We start from the raw sequence: 19,486 nt of genomic DNA, 5'->3' as shown, positions 1-19,486 counted from the left end.
TATGGTCAGACTGAAGGAGGTATCATATTTGGGAAGTCGACAGAGGAAAGATTGTCTGCCCAAAGGCACACAAGAGACTGGAGACAAGAAAATTTAGTTTGCATGGTTTTCCTTAATTTGCTTCAGGGCTCAGGTTTGCCTTTAAATACAAAAAATAAAATGTAAATGTACAGACTTCATCTCTCAGCAGCTGCAAAAAATACATATATTACTGGTGTTTACCCTTTTCAGTCCTCCCATATGCATCCCCTATTTGTTGAATAAACTTAGGCATAACATTTCTCTGCACTGCTGTTTAGCATGCTAAGGAATTACAAAGGGAGCTGCACCATTTTTCTCATTTGTGTCTTTTTATTAAGATAAATATCTTCTTTTGAGGTGAAGTCTCCACAGTTTGGTTAAGAGGCTTGGGGAAAGTGAAAATGACATACACATACATCTTCAAAGTGAAAAGTTAGGACTCAGTGGGTGATTCCTTGGGCTGCCATTTACCGTCCTACTAATTAGTATGCGTTTCATTCTTCTCCATCAGAACTGAAATGGGGATATTCACCTAGGTGGCCAGTGACTCATAAAATAGTCAGACTTTGAAAAATACATGTTTGGAGTAAGCTGACTGCCATAAGTACAGGCCTGATCATGTAAGAGTCTTCAGTGCCTGCGCCTAATAAATCTTTAGCAGTGTTAGGAAACGCACGAGTGGGTTTTTGTGTTTCCTGAACGTGTCATCGGCATTGCCGATGTTGCTAAACCCCTCGTGAAACACCAGAACATGCCTAAAACAAGAAAGAAATGTTTGTTGAATAATAAAATGCATAAATTACAGAGAGCCTCCACTGATACTTATGCATTTATTTATTCAACAAACTAATTAATTAAATGACTCCTAGTCATTGAAGATCTAACATGAACTGGGCACTGTCCCAAAGGGCCAGGAACACAGTGCCCTCGTCCTCATTGAACTAATATTCTTTTGTGGGAGACAGACAGTAAAAAAACCAAATGATTTATTTATTTATATTTTTATTGGAGTATAGTTGATTTACAGTGTTGTGTTAGTTTCAGGTGTACAGCAAAGTGAATCAGTTTTATACATATATATCTCCACTCTGTTTTAGATTCTTTTCCCATATAGGTCATTACAGAATATTGAGTAAAGTTCCCTGTGCCAGACAGTAGGTCCTTATTAGTTATCTATTGTATATATAGTAGTTTGTGTAGGTCAATCCCAATCTCCCAATTTGTCCCTCCCCCGCTTACCCCCCAAAACAAAATAATTTTAAAGGCAAGAAGAATAAAGAAGACAAATAGGGTCATATGGTGAAAGGTGTTAGAGTTGGTGAAAGGGAGGATACCTGAGGTTGCTGGTGGGAGGGGTTTCTCCCAGGAGAGACTGAAGGCTGAAAAGGAGCCGAGAAGGCTGTCATCTGGGACTTGGAGGTGTGCTAACATGGGAAGGAACACGGCATATTGAGGAACACAGGGAAGGACGGGGTCGTGGAGTGCAGGGCAGCCTAAGGGACATAAGACAGGAGGGAAGGTCGGCACTGGATTGTGTGAGACTATGAAGGCCATGATATGAATCGGAATCTTACTCAAAATGCAATGTGGAGCCTCCAGCAGATTTCAGGGGAGCGATGTGGTCTGAGTATACCCTGTGCTAAGACCCCCCAGGGCTGTGCTCTGAAACTCATCATCGTGCTAGGGCCAACGCCATGCCAGCCAGCCAGTGACTGAGTGCGGCAGGAATACTAGGGCGAACCCATTCCTGGGACGTGGGGCTCCTCTGGCTGACTTTGGCTCGTGGACTTCCCATCAGCCTCGCTGAACCTTCCTCCCGCTCTTGCACTAAGTGTTATGTATGCATCACGGTCTGGCGGTGCTTCAAGCTCCTCTGACTTCCTCCCCATATTCTCTTACAGACAAGAGAATTCTTTTATTTCTGCACAAAATCCTTGCTTTTATAATTCCATCTACTTCCTGGATGTCCAAGGTTAACTCAGGGGCTACTGTGCCAACTAACAAAAGCCTTGAATTAAAGACCTGAAAATTCCTTTAAATGAAACTTCCATATAAACAGAATTTAGCAGTAGAATGACTACAATGATGACTATAATTATATAATCATATAATAATTATTATGATGTAATGATGATGTAGTGAAGGTATGTGCCCAACACAGTTGTACCAGAAGAAAGAAAATCAGAATATGGTGGGGGAGATCATTCAGTCAGTAAATGCTTGAACTAGAGCTTGAATGTTGTGTGCACAGAAGGTGAGAAGGATGGGGCATTCTAGGCAAGGGGCAGCGTGTGCAAAAAGGCCCAGAGACATAAACCTGCGATGCTGTCAGGGCACTTCAGGTGTGCACAATTAGTGTCCAGGAGTGCAGGGGCTAGAACTGGGAACAATGCACAAGGCTGTGGAGCTAAGCATGGGCCACAGACCAGGGCTTTGGTCTGGAAAAGGAGCTGAGAGGTAAGAGGGATGGGATATTGAACTTGCCTTGTAGTAAGGTCTCTCTGTTGAGTATGAAGGAAAAGGACCCTCCATTAGGGCTTTGCATAAAATATAAAGTACAACAGACTTCTTGAGAGACCTATCTGATTTATAGTAATCCGCCTACTGTTGTATTTCCAGAGGAATTCCGATCTCTTCGCCTGTCCTTTTCTCCAAACCTGGACGACTACAACCCGGACATCCCTGAGTGGAGGAGAGACATCAGCCGAGTCATCAAGAAGTCCCTGGTGGAGGTGAGTGCAAACAACTCCTCTGGCCCAGACCCTTTTCCTCTCTGTCTTTACCGAGCTTCATGGAGAGGGGACCCTTGCTCAAATAAATGGGAGGAAAGAGCCGGAGGCCAGGGGAAGTGGGCATCATCTGTCTGATACCTGCAAAGCTGAGCCCCATGTGTGCAGACACGTCACAGGTGCTATGGGGGGAAATGAAATTGAGTAATCAGGGGGTCCTTACCCCTTGTGAAACGCTTGTTCTGCTTAGAGACGACAACCCTGGAAATATGTGACAGTCACGTGGTAGAGTTCATGATTAGCCATTGGTACATGTAAACACAGCTCCTGTGCATCATACTGGCACAGCACGGATACAACTGGTAAGAGCAGCCTGGGTTCCAGCTTCACGGATGTCCAGCACAACAGCACAGTGAACCCTCAGCACAGGAGGGTAGTCACCTTACTATGTCCCAGTTCTTTTAATGGCATTTCTCTCCCACGACAGCCCCAAGAGGAAAGTATTATTGGGAGTTCCCTGGTGGTCTAATGGTTAGGATTCAGCTCTTTCACTTACATGGCCCAGGTTCGTTTCCTGGTTGGGGAACTGAGATCCTGCAAGCCATGTAGCATGGCCAAAAAAAAAAAGGGGGGGGGGACCTAAAAGATGCTTAAAAAAAGAGAAAGTATTATTGTCTTCATTTGCAGAATAGGCAGTTGAGGTTCAGAGAAGTTAAATAACTTGTCTAAAGCCTCACAGCTAATAAGTGTCAGAGCTACAAAACTGAAGTGAAGGATCTGAATCCCGTGTCTGGGTTTTCACATGTGAAGCGTAGCCTCATCCGGTTCCTGGGAGAGTAACAAGCTGGTGTGGTTCATCCCTCTCTGAGCAAAGGTCACCTACAATCTGACCAGACACCCTCTTCTAGGCACATTCCCCCCTGCATACTCCACTTCCGTGGACAGTCAGAGGAATGGGATATCTGCTCACGGATTTATTGCACAAACCCAGAAAATCAGAGATGACTTTTCCCTAAAGTCTATTCTTAGCACGAAAGAAAAGTCAATTTAGGATTAGTTATACATTCTTTCCTGCACCCAACACATGGTGTCTCCTGACCCAAAGGGATAAGGAGAGACAAAGGCATTCAGGTAACCCCTGCTCAGAAAACAGATCTCGCATCCAGCCTTTTGGCAAAGAGCTGGCCTTCTCCGTGTTCATACCATTATCTTTGTTGATATTTATTCAGCACTTACAATATTCCAGAAACTCTTCTCAGTGTTTTGCATTTTTAAACACATTTAATCACAAAACCCCTAGCTTATGATGTAGATAGAATAATTATTCCCACTTTACAAGTGAGAAAACTGAATCTAGAGGCAGATAACTTGCCCAATGCTGTATAGTTTGAAATCAGGCTCTGGAGTCAGACCATCAAGGTTTGAATCTTGATTACCGCTCCACTCTGCTGCTATCCTTTGTCTTGTTACATAGAGAGACAGGAATAAACGGAATAGTGGGGTGGAGAAGAGTTATCTTCTGTGCCTCTGGGTAAATGCCATCTCACCTTTATCTTTCTTAATGACTCTCAGCATCTATGACGTTATTGGTGGCTAAACATTATGGCCACCAGGGGCTGCAGCTACCAGACCACAGGCCCAACTGGAACAGGCCCTTTTTCCTTTGGAGCTGTTTGTCCCTGGTGTGACAACTGGTTTCTCTCCTCTGCTGTCCAAGAGAGATGACTTACACCCTTCAGTGAACCCACAGCTCACCTCCTTCAGTCTGCGGCATTCTAGAGGTCCACGTCCCTGTAGATCTCCGAGGCAGCTATCCAACACCCCCAGGTGATTTATCAACCAGGCATTAGCGCAGCAGCGATGTTTTCCAGGCTGATTTCTCTTCTCATTAATTGTCTAGGGCTCAGATGCCCTGAGCCTCCACCTTTCCACCAGCTGTCCAGTAGGCTAGAAGTGACTGCTCATTAATATTTCTAGGCCACTGCATAGCATAATCAGCTAAATGGAGAACAAACAGGTTGGCTCAACAGCCCTCAGGATAAGGGGTGATGGGGTGGAGGGAGCTTTAAAGGCTCCTTTGTTACCCACTCCTAAGAGGCAGCTGAGCCAGCCCTGGTTCCTAGCACCCCACCCTATCTTTGAGATCAGTAATTACACTTGGCCACTTCTTTAAGTTCTGAAGTACTCTATTGCCAAGTGTCCCCTAATAAGCTCTATAAGAGGTACAGCCGGCAGTCAACTTATTTATAGTTTTCTTCCTATTCATTCTGTAACAGAATTTGATATAAAATCGACTGTGTTTTCCTCATCAGCTGGGATGTTTCTTTTGACATTTTGCAATGGAATCTTTAATTGAATGTCATTCAGTAAACAGTTTTGTTGATAACGAGGATGGTTTAGACATAAGCTTTGAGTTTAAAATCTAGGACGGGGCTTCCCTGGTGGCGCAGTGGTTGAGAGTCCGCTTGCCGATGCAGGAGACGCGGGTTCGTGCCCCGGTCCGGGAAGATCCCACATGCCGCGGAGTGGCTGGACCCGTGAGCCATGGCCACTGAGCCTGTGCGTCCGGAGCCTGTGCTCCACAACGGGAGAGGCCACAACAGTGAGAGGCCCGCGTAACACAAAAAAAAAAAAAAAAAAAAAATCTAGGACGGCCGTAAAACAGTATGATATCAGCCGGGATAGGAGCTGCTTTGTGATAAGTGTCAGGAGAAGGAAGGCAGGAGAGCGCTGGTTCAGGACAGAGGCATTATGGTCCGACCAAGGTTTCAAACTAAGTGTCACCACTCACTACCTAGATGACCCTGAGCCAATGTTGAACTTTCCTCCATCTACTGTCTGTCCTGTAGCAGAAATAGGGATGCCCCTCCCAGATCCCCATTCAGGGAAAGACTGTTATCTTAGCTGCTGGGAGTGCTGTGGGCAGAGGCTTCAGCGGCCTTCCCCATGTCATGTCCCTTTTGGAGTGGCTCATGTCCAATGACGTGGTTGTATAAAGGCCTGGCCACTCAGTGCAACCTCAGACAAATCTGAAGGGCCATTCTCACTCCTTACAGGATCTTCTGAGGTTGTTGTTCGTGTTTTTCACAGCTCAGCTTCTCCCTCTGTCCATTCCTGCTTCCTGGCCTTCGCTCCTATAGATGTTGATTCCAAGAATGTCCCCTAATAAACACCCTACGCACTAAACTCAGAGCCAGCTTCCTGAAGACTCCCAACCCGTGATCTGTCTTCACCTGTACAGAGAGGCATAATAACACTTGCTCCAAAGAGTCGCTGTGGGGTGTCGCATTACATTATATTAAGAAGTTGCTTAGCACAATGCCAGACACATGGTAAGGACCCAATAAATGGAATTTCCTGCTACTTTGAAAAAAATATAAATGTAGATTTCAGAAACCAACAATCATCTAATTGGGAAATCATGAAAAATACTCTGAAATAAGAGAACTTTACGAGGGCTCATGAAGGAGAAGTAATGTTCTAGCAGCAAATGTATAGAAAAGACATTCTGGGGGAGATGGCATGCACAAAAACATTTGCAAGAAAAGGCTGGAATACTGAGAAATTGTACGTGAGTCTATTTGGCTAAGCGTAAGATGACATTATGAGTTGTGGGTAATTAGTTTAGGAAGGAAAGGTGGGACCATATTGCAGGCTTTGAATAGATATTTAACCCAGTTGGCAGTGGAAATTTGTGCATGAATTTGGACATGGAAACACAATCTGCTTTGGACTGTAGGAAGATAAATCTGGAAGTAGTAGCCTGTCTCCTGGAGATGCGAAGGCTGTTTTAAAACTTGAAGGGAGAAAGTGGAAAGGCTGAATTGAGATATTAACGGGGGGGGGGGCATTTAAACAGGAAGGAACCAGTAGGATCGTTCGTGTGGAGGGTGACTTGTCAAGGTCTCATAGACTGATTAGATAGGACATGGAAAGGAGAGTGTGGTGCTGGACACGAGATAAGGCTCCCAGCTAGGGTATCTGGGAAAGGAGTGGCTCCGGTCATCCACGTGCAGAATGAAGATTTCCGGGGTGAATATGAGAAGTTCTCATAAAACAACCAAATGACGTTCTGACTTGGCCCCTGGAGAGAGAAGCCAGGATTTTAGCCGTGGATTCTAGAACCATCTAGAGAGTGGGCTCAGGAAAGAGGAAGTTCTTGAGTGAGTGATATCTATGATTTTAATAGACGATTCCGTGCAGCAGAGTGAAGGGCTGAGAGTGCTTCCTGGAACGGGATGGTCATCAGGGTCTGACGCTGTGGAGAACTCAGCAGACGCCTGGGGGCTGTGGTCTGGGGTTAGGTTAGGTGATGGAGGTATGCCTGGTCAGTCTGGAGAATAACTTTAATGCTTTGAGGAAGAAGGAAGCTAGGTTAGAAAGTGTTAAGGCATGAGAGGCAGAAGATAAAGCTCAGTAAGTGACGGCCTTCTCACTGGCAAGGTCCACTTACTTATACAAGACAGGTACTGCTATTCCCACTTTTTAACTTGAGGAGATGCAAAGTGTTTCAGGTCTCACGAGGATGGAGCTAGGACCAGACCTCAGAGTCTGACTTGTACCCAGTGGTGTCTCTCACATCCCTCCCCAACTGGTACACCCAGGACCCTACTTTCCCGCCCTACCTCCACACCTTTGTGTCTTCTTCCCCCCGCCAACTCTCTGCTGAACACTTGGTCCCTTCTCATCAGCTTTCCTGCAGGACTCACATGCGCCTCTGTGTCTCTCCCTCAGGCCACCGCGGTTCCGGGCCAGCACATCTTGGTGGCGGTGCTCCCTGGCTTACCCACCGCTGCCGAGCTCTTTGTCTTGCCCTATCAGGATCCCACAGGAGAAAACAAAAGGTCAGCCGAGGACCTGGAGCAGGTGAGTCCTCAGGTGACATTTCAGCTTCTCCCAGCAGTCTGAGCCACAACCCTGCTAGTGTCTGACCACGACAGCAGTTCTGGGGAATCTCCACGTGGGAGCGAGGGTGCCAGCTGTTTGTGGAGTCGTCCACTTTCCTGTCCTCTGCTGAGGAACATAATCTGGTGATTTAACTACAGCTTCACCAAAAAATATGTGCAAGAGTGTGTATTGTCGTCAGTGGCTAAACCACTCAGGGTCTATCCCACGCTGTGGGATACTCTACAGTGTTTACGATGAATGAGATAAATCTTTGTGTACTGATGTGACAAGATATATCTGGCCAAGATATTAGGTGGGGGAAAAAAGCAAGAGGCTACACAAGACATAGAAGTCAAATCCATTTATATCTTACCTCACACACTTACATCATAGGAGTACCATCAGAATCAAATGATGTATCTTTTTAAAAAGGTACAACTTACATACAAATCATGAATCACCACCATACTAAGATGACCTGATTTGAGCTTATAATAAATGAGTGATATTGGCTCCAAGCACCTCTCCTGGCTACGTGGGGTCTACTCTCTCCTCATCTCCACCACCTCTGAAGTATTAGGGTGTCTGTGTGTGTGTGTGTGTCTGTGTGTGTGTCTGTGTCTGTTTCTCTCTCTTCTGTTCCCTTAGGTCTTTTTTCTCCCTTCCTTCCTTTTAACTTCAAAAGATTATCCAATGTCTATAGTGAAGATTATTACTATGATGATGTTATTGTTATTCTTCACCCATTCAGTTAAAATGATCAGTCTTGGTCTGGTTCTCCTGTTAAAAACTACATGATTTTGGTTTCTCAATTCTTTCTGGCAGATAGATTAAAAATAGGATTCCTGGGGCTTCCCTGGTGGCACAGTGGTTAAGAGTCCACCTGCCGATGCAGGGGACATGGGTTCGTTGCCCCGGTCCGGGAAAATCCCACATGCCGTGGAGCGGCTGAGCCCGTGAGCCATGGCCGCCGAGCCTGCGCGTCCGGAGCCTGTGCTCCACAACGGGAGAGGCCACAACAGTGAGAGGCCTGCGTACCGCCACAAAAAAAAAAAAAAAAAAAAAAAAAAATAGGATTCCTCTCAGACACTAAGTAAATATTGGCTTTCTCCCTTCCAGTACTTGGAGCTTTTCAATTTACTTAGAATAAATCTATAATCTAGTCCCATGATCTCTAGTCTCCAAGATGGTTTGAGAACCTCCTATAATAGCCTTATTAACAACCCCAAATTATAGGCTGGCCTACCCGTGGGCACACCCGCCTTTTAACTGCCGCTTTTTCACTTGGCAAAAGACTCACCTCTCTATTGTTTTCCATGTGCAAGTAATTGAATAACTGGGCTGTCAAGGAAAACCCCACTGAACCCCATCTCCTAGTGAACTGTAGTTAGGGGTCGGGCAGCAGGGAACCCATCAGACCTACATCTGACTTTGCTCAGCCCTAGCTCTAGACTTCCCACTGTATTTGACAAATTATTCTCTGCACCTGCAATTCAGTGGGAGAAAGAATGGATTATTTCTTATCACCACACTGCTCATGAGACCTAGAGGGGAGGTAGATCGCTATCCAAGGCATGTAGGTAGGGACGCTTATAATTATTCCTCCTCTGGAAATCTTATGGATTGTGCATGAAATCCAGAATATAGTCTTCTCGATATGGAAGAGTCCAGTTATAAAGCCAGCTAATTTCCCAGTTACCACATCATCTGTGCATCCTTATTTCTCATACTTTTCATTTTTTCTCTAAAATATATTTTCTAGATGTTTCCTTGAGAGGAAATGTGGGAAGAAGAGGGGTGTGTTCTCTGAAACTTGGTTTACTTGTGTATCTTGCTTTGACTGTCTATTTCCCCTAGAGTTCTTCTTTCTCTTTATTCGGTCTTGTCTGAGTGGCTCCTCCAGGGACACTCTCGGAGACCTGAGTAACTGTCCCTGAGGCAGCCTGGTATCAGGTATTGATGAGCCATTTAATTGGAGATCTAAAGGCAGCTGGCTTGGCTTGTGTGAAAGCTGTGGGACTTAACATTTGGTACACATGTAGGGAGTGCAGACATTTTATTAGAAAGACCACAGGTTTGGAGAAACATACACCAGGTTTCTAGCTTCAGCTCTTGTATTCATTGTGTGTATCCTATAGAGGACAAATATTCAGAAAAGTTAAGTAATTCAGCCCAAATCACATAATCTATAACACCCATCTCAGAAGATGTTTGAGAGGTCATTAAAGAAATGATACAGCAAAGCCCTTGACCTATAGTAGATACTCAGTAAGTGGTAAATAGATGTTGGTTACATTTATGGACATTTTGTGATAGGAGGAGAGTATATGAGAAATGCAAAAAAAAAAAAAAAAAAAAAAGAAAGAAAGAAAAGTAAGAGTATTAAAGACTAGTATCGTCCAGGACATGTATTGGAAGAAAGAGGATGGTGACAATAAGGAGAAAAAGATTAATGAATGAAATTGCACAAGAGAACAAGGACAACAGGAAACAGAAAGAACATGCATGAATGAGTAAACTCGAGGGAGGATGACTCATCTAAGTTATCATGCTGATGGATGGCATTAAGGGAAAACAGAGTACCAAGTGAGAGATTGTAACTCTGGTTAAGGGAATTGCCAGTGTAGCAGCCTTACCCAGAACTCAAACTAAATACAGTGACCAAACAAATGCCAAACCAGGTACATAAGAAATCAGTGTCTTGTGGAGAGTATCACTACCCCGATTAATAAGTGCAGTTATGAAATCAACATACAAATTAAGCCTGTGTCGAGAACCAACAAAATAGGGGCTGCCCACAGGAATCCTACAGGTTTTGTCCTAAGAGGGGTCCTTTAATCTTTCTCTCTGACTCAGTCACCCTAAAATGAAGAACTTCAGGCCCCAACAGGGAGCTGTGAATTGCCTGAGGAGACACAACTCTTCAAGGAAAATGAGTTTCTGGTTCTGTTTCTGCAACTAACTCTCAAGCCTAGAGTCCCCTTGCTCTGCCACGCTGCAGATGTGTCTTTGGGTACCACTTGACTTCTGCGGGCCCCCCAAGATACCAAGCCTGTTGTACCCGGAAATGAACAAGAGATGTTTTGCTTTGGGTTTTTGCAGGGTTTTTTTCCTGATGCAGTGCACATATATTCTATTCAAACAAATTTAAGGGGAAAAGGCGAAGTCATGAGCTTCTTTAGTTGGGAAGTCCAAGGATACAGTTCAGGCGTGGATGAACTCAGAGAGGAAACGTCACCAGATTACTCCCCTGTCTTCCTCTCTCCCTCTTTCTCCATCTCTTTTCGTTGCTACCACATGGGAAGTCTGCCTGAGAATGAAGCCAACACATAGGAAGACAAGAATAGCCACAGGAAGCCCCAGTCTTTTATTTAGTCATCTTATCAGCCCCATTCAAAAGACATTGCCTCTCCCCTGAGTGCACCCCAAGAGCCCAGGGTGATAATTCTCACTGACTCAACTTGGCTGAAGTGGGCATGTCTTAACTAGCCTGGTAATCAGAAGACTAGATCTCCATTAGTGACAACTCAATGTTTTATACCCTCCCCGGATCAGGAGTTTAGGGAGCCCTTCCTAAACCAAATGGGCAAAGAATAAATAAGGATATGGTTCCTTAAAGAAAAATGTGGGGGAAGGAGAAGGAACGGGAGGCAGGCAAAAGCAACTGACTTCCTCTGTCATAAATTACATAGAAATTTCAACTGAATGCAAAATAAAACCAAACAACAGAAAGGACCCCACTCCTTTAAAGGCTGCACTCTGAATCCCAGATGGAACTTGGGAAGAGCTGACTTTATCCCCCCTGTTAATACTCTGGCGCCTTTCTTGTAAAGATACTACACAGAACTCCCAGCAGGGGAATGAGTGGGACCCTGACCAGATGGACCCTGAAGACTGTGAGGGCAGGGCCCCAGCAAAGGGCTCTGGGCTCTCCTCCCTCAGCTTCCTCTAATAATGTTCCCAGGGGAGGAGAGATGCTGGCTTAGTTGGAGCCAGCTTGTCTGTGAAATAAATTGAAAATTCCTCACAGTGAGAAGTACTTGACCTTGTTATCCGGATAACATTGGGCTGGGTTAATCAAGTGACCTCTGTCTGGAAGGGTTCCACCACTCTTTACTTCACATCTCCAGAGAGTGAGAAAAGTCTCACTTGCCCTTAGCTGGCCTCATCAGGGATAGGGCTGCCCTGAAGCCAGCTGCTCAGGTGTGGAGCAAACCATACCCCCTCCACCACTGTACTCCCAGGCATCTCTCTGAGTCCTCAGATTTGTATCTACCTCTCCTGGAAGGAGGAAGGACCATCATGCTCTGGGTGTGATGCTGTGCTGGGGAGATAGGGAGCCTACGTGGTGTTATCTTGCTGAATCCTTAAAGGGCATGAGCGCATTTAAAAGTAACAAAAAGACTAAGGACAAAATGTCAACCACCAACAAGGAATTTCCTCTTCGGTTGTTTGTGTTACCATGTACATTTGACAGATGCAGAATCCAAAAGACAGGGAAAGGAAAGGTGCCTCTGGAAATGGAGCAGTCTATTGGCAACATTTTTAGAAATTAAAGATTCATTATGAAATGTAATAAATCATCTCAGACTATTTTCTTTATACTCAGTCTGCCCTGTTCAGATTTTTTAAAGCGAGGAATTGAAGAAATATTTTGGAGTTCACAAGGTCACTAAAACAGGAAACTGTAATTGAAAGAGTAGGTAAGAGTTGAGCCAAAGGAATATGGCAAAAGGAGAAAAAGAGAAGCTTAGAGCTGGTGTTGGAGTGTCCAAGGGAAAGGAGTGAATATGGACAAATTATTTCTTCATTATGTCATCCGGGAAAAACTTCTTAGTCACTTTAATCAAACTGATTCTGTCGTGCTAACAAAACAGAGAATTTTTAAATAGAATTCATGTTTGGCTCCATTGCTTACTCCAAGTTTTACTCCAGAAGTCATGCTATATGAATTGAGAAAGATCTTTCTCTGTTGATTCCAAAAGTAATATCATTCAACTACTCTTTGAGGGGGCCTTCATAACTTAACATGATCAGGATTGACTGACTGGGTCAGTTGCAAGGTCATCCCAAGCAAGTCTCCCTCTAAACATGGCACCAGAATGCTATTTATGTTCAGTAGGGTTTGCATCCCTCCTCCCAACTTCAGAGAGAAGCATTAGTTGTTTGGCCCAATGTAGCTTTGCCATGGATAAATCTGCCAAAGCCCATTTTGAATCTGTAGTTTCACTTTGTACCACTTCTTTGGGTTTCGTGTTTCATAAATTACCAACTGCTGTGTTGTCCTTAAACTTCTCTTTCTTTGTGTTTCAATGTTTGACACTCCATTCTAATGATCTGAGAGTCTGTTTTCCTCTACTGGTCTCATTAAACATTGTTTAGATGTTGAATGTGTTCTTTGCATGGTAACCATCCCTTCTGTTGACTAAACATCTCTAGCTCACCACTTCTGGGTACCAGTAGGGTTGTACCCATGAGTCTCTTCTGTAGACAGAACCATGTGACTAATTCTGGCCAATGAGGTGGGAGCAGAAGTGATAAGTGTCACTTCCAAGCTGAAGTATTCAAATGCCAGTTACAGAACCTTAAGAATGCTTTTTCCCTCCTACGGTGTTGTGTACATTTGAGGGGGCTGATCTACCAGCCTTTGTCTCTGTGTGACTATAATGAGCCCAGCATCATTGCCTACCTGCAGTGGATATGGAGTGTAAGCAAGAAATATACTTCCTTTGTTTCAAGTCCCCAAAATTTTAGCATTGTTACCTCAGCCTGACCTAACCTATTCTGATTACCACACTTAAACATCATACTTCGTGAAGAAGATGAGGAAGAGAACTGGTATTTTCCCTCTACCAGGTCCCTTCCACTACACCCTTTTGATGGTGTCTTTCCAAGTATTTTTATTGAGTTCCCACTGTCTTTTTAAGTGGTACTTTAAACGAAGAGTGGGTTGCATTTGAATCATAGGCATATTCCACCAAATAGGCAGATACTAAGAATAATATGTTGTTTCTTTGGTCATGATTAGAGAAGAGAAAATGGAGAGCAGCAGAAGAGGGATGCTAGTACAAAGGATAAATGAAATTTGCTAAGACTACACGCTTTGGACAGAAAAAGAAAAATGAATAGATTCAACTTGCTTTAGGCGGACCGACCTCCCAGCAATTACACATTATTTCACTTGAGTCTTTATCATGCAAACTTGCGTGCTTCCCATTTAGGCTGTCACCACACTGTTCTATAGTCGCAGTTTATCCTGCTCCTTTCATAGCCAAAGACTCTCCTAAACATTATAAATTGTATTAACTGGTGAACAGAGTGTGGCAATCCTGAGGCTGAGGTTAGGAATTGCCTGTAGCTCATATTGGTCAACTGACACGGGACTGGTGTTTTAAGTTGTGCGCTTCACAGTTGGATGAGAGATAGAAGCATAATTAATGAAATGCTGCAATTTTTTATCTCCTAAATCTGCTCAGCTGGACCTCCTTCCAAATATCTTTTGCGTCTTTGTCAGGTGGCTCAAGGAAAATGTTTGTCATGGAAATGTCCTAAGATTAGGAGTCGAGAAAAACTGAATTCTCATCTCAATTCTTCAAATATTAACTGGGTAAACTTAGCAATGTCCTCTAAGCTCCATGTTCCTTTCAATGGAGATAGCAACACTAACACCTGAGATACGTTGTGTTAGAAAAAAAATAGTAAGAAATATGCAACTTTGCCCATACAAAGTGTTCAATGCATAGATAATATATGTACAAACGTATATAACAACTCATGAACTGATGAAAACAATACAGAATAAACATTTCTGCAGATGGGGTGGAAAACATTTAAAGTAATGTCAAAATCTGTCAACAGTTTCATACTCATTTGAGTAGAGAATTATATGGTTCTAACTGAGATTATTCTTGTAAGCAGTGTAAATTTTATTTAGTTTTGTTTCTGTGCATAAGTTCTTTCCCACAAAGTATTGAAGAAACATCCTCAGGGAGAAGAAAGAAATATCACTTCAGCTGGTTGAAAGAAAGAAGCCTTTCTCATGCAAATACATAGTCCCCTTTTGTCTACGTGATGGACTCTGCAAACCAGGATAGTTCCTTAATTACTTGTGATAAGTTTTTCCTATTTGAGGTAAAATATTTTTTTCTCCAAATATAAGTATGTATGTATGTGCACACATGTATGCGTATGTATATAAGCATATGAATTTCATGCATACTTAATTATATATATTTCACACATATATACACACATTTCTGTGTGTGTATGTTTATTTCATAGCCAAAACCTTTCTGATATCCTCTACTAAAAAATCCACTGTCGGGCTTCCCTGGTGGCGCAGTGGTTGAGAGTCCGCCTGCCGATGCAGGGGACGTGGGTTCGTGTCCCGGTCTGGGAAGATCCCACATGCCGCGGAGCGGCTGGGCCCGTGAGCCATGGCCGCTGGGCCTGCGTGTCCGGAGCCTGTGCTCCACAACGGGAGAGGCCACAACAGTGAGAGGGCCGCGTACTGCAAAAAAAAAAAAAAAAAAAAAAATCCACTGTCAGATTCTTAGAAAGGCCTTGCCAATTGAATGATAAGAATAAGATAGAATAGGAACTTGTACATTGTAATACTTTACAGGACACAAAGGAAAACTATTCTACACAGTCCGTGTTAGAAATCCACTCTTCCTGTAAACCTGGAACATTTTGGAAGCTTCTCAGTACCCAGGAGAAAGAGTAGCTTATAGAGAGAGAATAAAGTTGTTTTCAACATAAGTTTATCACAACCTTGTTCTTCTGCGTGGTTTGCTAAGTGGAAACATTTGAGAGGCTGAACTTGAACTGGATCCCAGGTGCTCATCCACGGGTCACTGACAGACATCCCAAGTTCCTGTTAAGCAAAGAAGTTCATCTGCAGGGCAGTTCGGTTCCATTACTGGACAGGGGCCTCTGCAGGAGACTCTGTGCTTGAAAACAAAGCCATCAGGCCCTGCTTAATTGATTAAAGGACCAAAGCTGTCATTTTGGCAACTCAGTAGACTAAGCGAAACTTAATAAATATAAAAGGAAAAATAATTTAAGAATTTAACTAGATGTTCAGAAAGCATCTAACCAGACTTAAATTGCATATGAATAAAATACTACACTGTGATTAGAATGTTAAAAATGAGGCAAGGAGACCAGATGATAGGAGTGTGGTTTTGTCTGATAGCTTTCCACAAATGACTCGAAAGGGTGAATGAAACAGAGCAAATTGAGCTGGTTTTCTACTTTAAACACGTGAACAGCGTTTTACCTTGTCTAGAAAACCTTACCTTATGCTGTTACTACCCAAAACAAGGTCCTTTGTCCCTTGTTGGGGTTATTTCATGGCCCAGAATTCCATCCGTCTACCCAGTACACATGTGTCAGCCTAAGGAGTGGTTTTAGGTTCATAAGCACGAAACAGGAGTCAGCCAATGCATTAAGTTGTGATTTACACTTTGTTGCAAATGTATAATTTACTATTTTAGCAGAACAATATTTATCATCAATAAATATCCATGAAATATCCATTCTGGAAAAGCCACAGGGTATGTTTTGTGGAAGAGAAGGGAAGCAAAGAAAGGAGTAAGGTAGAGGCCACTATCAAGGAATAAAATAAAGGGACATGAATCTCACCAGAATTTGTAAATTGTGTATGTTTACTTCTTTTAAATCCTTGTGTATAACAAATGCCCTCTCAGAAAACCAGGGGTGATTTCTCCAAGCTGGTAACAGGATAATTTTATAAGAGTAGAAATATCTGATTTACTAATAGTTTGTCCTATTTTGTAACAATTCGTATGTAAAGTCAGGTCATGCTTAGAAAATAATTCCGTCAGCAAATTGTGGACTAAAAACTCAAAATCATGTAAACTCATATCATTCACATATCATATTGGGATGCCTTGGCCAGTGCAGTGAATATTGCTCAGCACGCTTGTATATAGTTGGTGTGACAGTTTTGGTAGCACTCACTCTGACACTTCTTCTTTCAGATATCAGAACTGCTGATTCACAAGCTCAACCTGAACTCCGTGCACTTTGAGCTGAAGCCTGGAGTCCAAGTCCTTGTCCACGCGGCTCACTTAACAGCAGGTCAGTGTTCCTGTCCCTGGGTTCTGGCTAGTGGCTCTAGCAGAGGGGATCCCAATTTGTTGTTTCAGCAAAACAAGTCTAAATGGTGCCACTGCTAATCAGAAATAGGGCATCAGTCTTTGGAGGTTCCCTTGCTGGGCATTTTTGCCTTAATGGGGACCCAAAAGGCAACAGAATAAGGGGATTTTCCCACTTAGTCCCTGGCAAAAACCATCAGTGAATCACTAAAAGACCCCTCAAATGACAGCATACTTCATCTTACAGAAATCTTGAAAATAAAGTTAACCTTACAAATAACTTTTTTCTGGTCTTTCTGCAAAACTTTATTTTTAAATCATTCATGTTACAAAGAATTGTCTTGCTTCAGTCTTGGGATAAAATCGTACAATAGAAATAGCTGGGACTTAGGAGCTGTCCAGGGCCATAGCCAGAAGCTGAACCCCACGTTGGTCAGGATCTTACAAATGAGTTAATATCATTGAACTTCTGTCTCTTCACCTGTAAAAGATGATGGGGAAAACCTTCTTCCTAAGGCTATATAGAAGTGTCAATAATAATTCAGGTTATCCCAAGTATATAGAAATAGATGTTATTGTTTTATATTAATAATAAATTAACACTATTTATTGAGTACTTATTTTTGCAGAGTACTGTATTGACGCTGCATAAAGGCCAGTAGGAGATGGTCTTTGCCCTCAAAAAACATATCATCTGGTTGTAGTGTTTCAAAGTTTGGTGGTAGCAGTGGTGGCAGTACTGTGGGGTGGGGGAAGTGGGCAATGCTGGGATCTCTGAACAAGTAAAATGCATAAATGCCTTTAGAGAGAGACAATAGAACGTTTCTAAGCTCTTGGACTTTGCAGTTGTGCAGCCAGAGTATTGGTTTCAGTCTTGCTCCATCACTTGCTTACTATATGGACTTTGAGAGGAGACTTAACTAACTTCTCTGTCGCATCTATGACAATGGGATTGCGTGAGGATTGAGTTAACTTAGGTAATGCACTTAGAGAAGTGCCTGGTGCATAGTAAGGTATTATTTTTCTTTTTATTCTTTTTATTCCTAACAATCAGAGTTTTATAAGAAATTTAAAGCAGGGGTAAATTGTACCCAGTCAAAATGACCCAGGGAAGCTTCATGGAGGAGGTAATCTTTGGGAAGAACCTTGAAAGATGGAAAGGACTGAACTCAGGAGATTATTGCAAGTACTGAAGCACCAAGGAAGGAACACGAAAGCCTTGAGGGCTTTGGGATGCTGAATAAGTGGGAACAAAGATCAGGTGTTTCCAAGTCCGTTCTCTGGTTTCCTGGAGGTGTGCCTAGGTCTAGAGGATGGCCAAACAGGTTGGCCACTGGCCTCTTTTCTGCTTGGATTCCATCTTTTTTCTTTATTAGGGTTTCATAAAACGTTTTTTCTTAAAAAAAAAAAATAAGCACTGCTTAAAAAAAACCAGATATTTGAAAGTCAGTGTCCTGAGCATAGGATACGGAGGTGGGAGGGTGGAAATATGCCAGGCTGAGCCGTTTGTACTTCCTTTGGTGGGCTCTGGGAAGCCGTGGAGACCTAGGAGCAGAGGTGTGATGGATTCAGTGTCACTTGAGAAAGGTGACTCTTAAGAGAAAGGGTTGAGTAGGGCCGATTAGCTATTCTGCAGCTTGTCCTCCTAATTCATCTGTCGAACAGACATTTACCAAGTTCCTGGCTACTCTGAGCCAAGAAGTGTTCTCAGCATGGGATAAGGTCTCTGCCTTCATGAAGCTTCCATCATTGGGGAAAGCCAGGGAGGAAGTGCATTAACAAATGCCACCTTCCGAATGATGAAAAGGTCCAGAAGAAAATAAGAAAGTGTAAGAGAAAAGCAAACTATGAAGCATCTAGCATCCCTTAAGCCTGAGACCTGAACGAAGGCTGCCAACTTATCTCAGAGCATTTGATGATCAAGACTGGCTCTTTCCTACCAAGAAGGTTGGCCTTTGGTCTTCGGTGAATGGTGGTGACACGTGGCAGTTACACATTAGCTGGTTGAACTGGAAAACAAAGTCCAGAAACATCCCTTGTAGTCATGCTGATGGCCAAGCCACTGACAGATGTTGTCAAATGAGCAGAAAGTAACTACTTGAAATTGGTTGAAATAAGTTTACTGATTATTTCATCGAACTACACGGTCCAGCCTGTTAGTTGGCATCCTGAACTTCATCATCTTCTCCTACGACAGCTAAAGTGACTTGTTCCCTTTGAATTTAGAGGTTAAAAACAGCTATGCCTGATACTCCATACTGAACTCTGGGTTTGAAGTGATGTGGCCAACTAGTTCATCCCTTTACAGCATACTCTGCTTCTAAAGGAATGCTATCTTCAGGCAGCATATTTTGCTGTAGTGTAGCCTGATTTATTAGAAAACACTCCCCAGGGACTTTGTTAGAAAGGGGAGCATCGTAGACCAAGATAGCCAGAGAACTAACCCCACTCTCAAATTCTGGAGGCAACTTGCATTTCATACCTTTTCTTCCCCATACCTCTCTCTCTTCCAACAGTTATTTAATATGCCTGGTTTTTATTTAACTGATTGTCACATCACACGCCAAAGGTGGCTCAGATTAGCTTCCTGAATTTGAATCTTATTTTAAGTGGTACTTAAGGATGCCTTCCTGTGATGACATCTGGTTTAGAGCTGGGATCCAGCTGAAAAATAAGGATAAAAAAAGTGGCTAATTAGCTGAAACTGATTTGGCCAGAGGCTTGGTC

General features: G+C 43.2%; 1 protein-coding gene across 1 annotated transcript in view; it reads left to right on the top strand.

The window, feature by feature from the left end:
- Window positions 1-19,486, top strand: part of SORCS1 (sortilin related VPS10 domain containing receptor 1) — a 576,135-nt gene that overhangs the window by 538,578 nt on the left and 18,071 nt on the right. Inside the window, exons 23-25 of the mRNA XM_027113082.1 lie at window positions 2,641-2,753; window positions 7,485-7,616; window positions 16,643-16,742. Coding sequence (XP_026968883.1) covers window positions 2,641-2,753; window positions 7,485-7,616; window positions 16,643-16,742 — 345 coding nt within the window. The remainder of the gene's footprint in view (window positions 1-2,640; window positions 2,754-7,484; window positions 7,617-16,642; window positions 16,743-19,486) is intronic.

Source organism: Aethalodelphis obliquidens, unplaced genomic scaffold, assembly GCF_003676395.1.
Source record: "Aethalodelphis obliquidens isolate GAN/ISIS:26980383/991018 unplaced genomic scaffold, ASM367639v1 scaffold11, whole genome shotgun sequence".
Taxonomy (NCBI): domain Eukaryota; kingdom Metazoa; phylum Chordata; class Mammalia; order Artiodactyla; family Delphinidae; genus Aethalodelphis; species Aethalodelphis obliquidens.
This window is presented reverse-complemented; position numbering and strand designations above follow the sequence as displayed.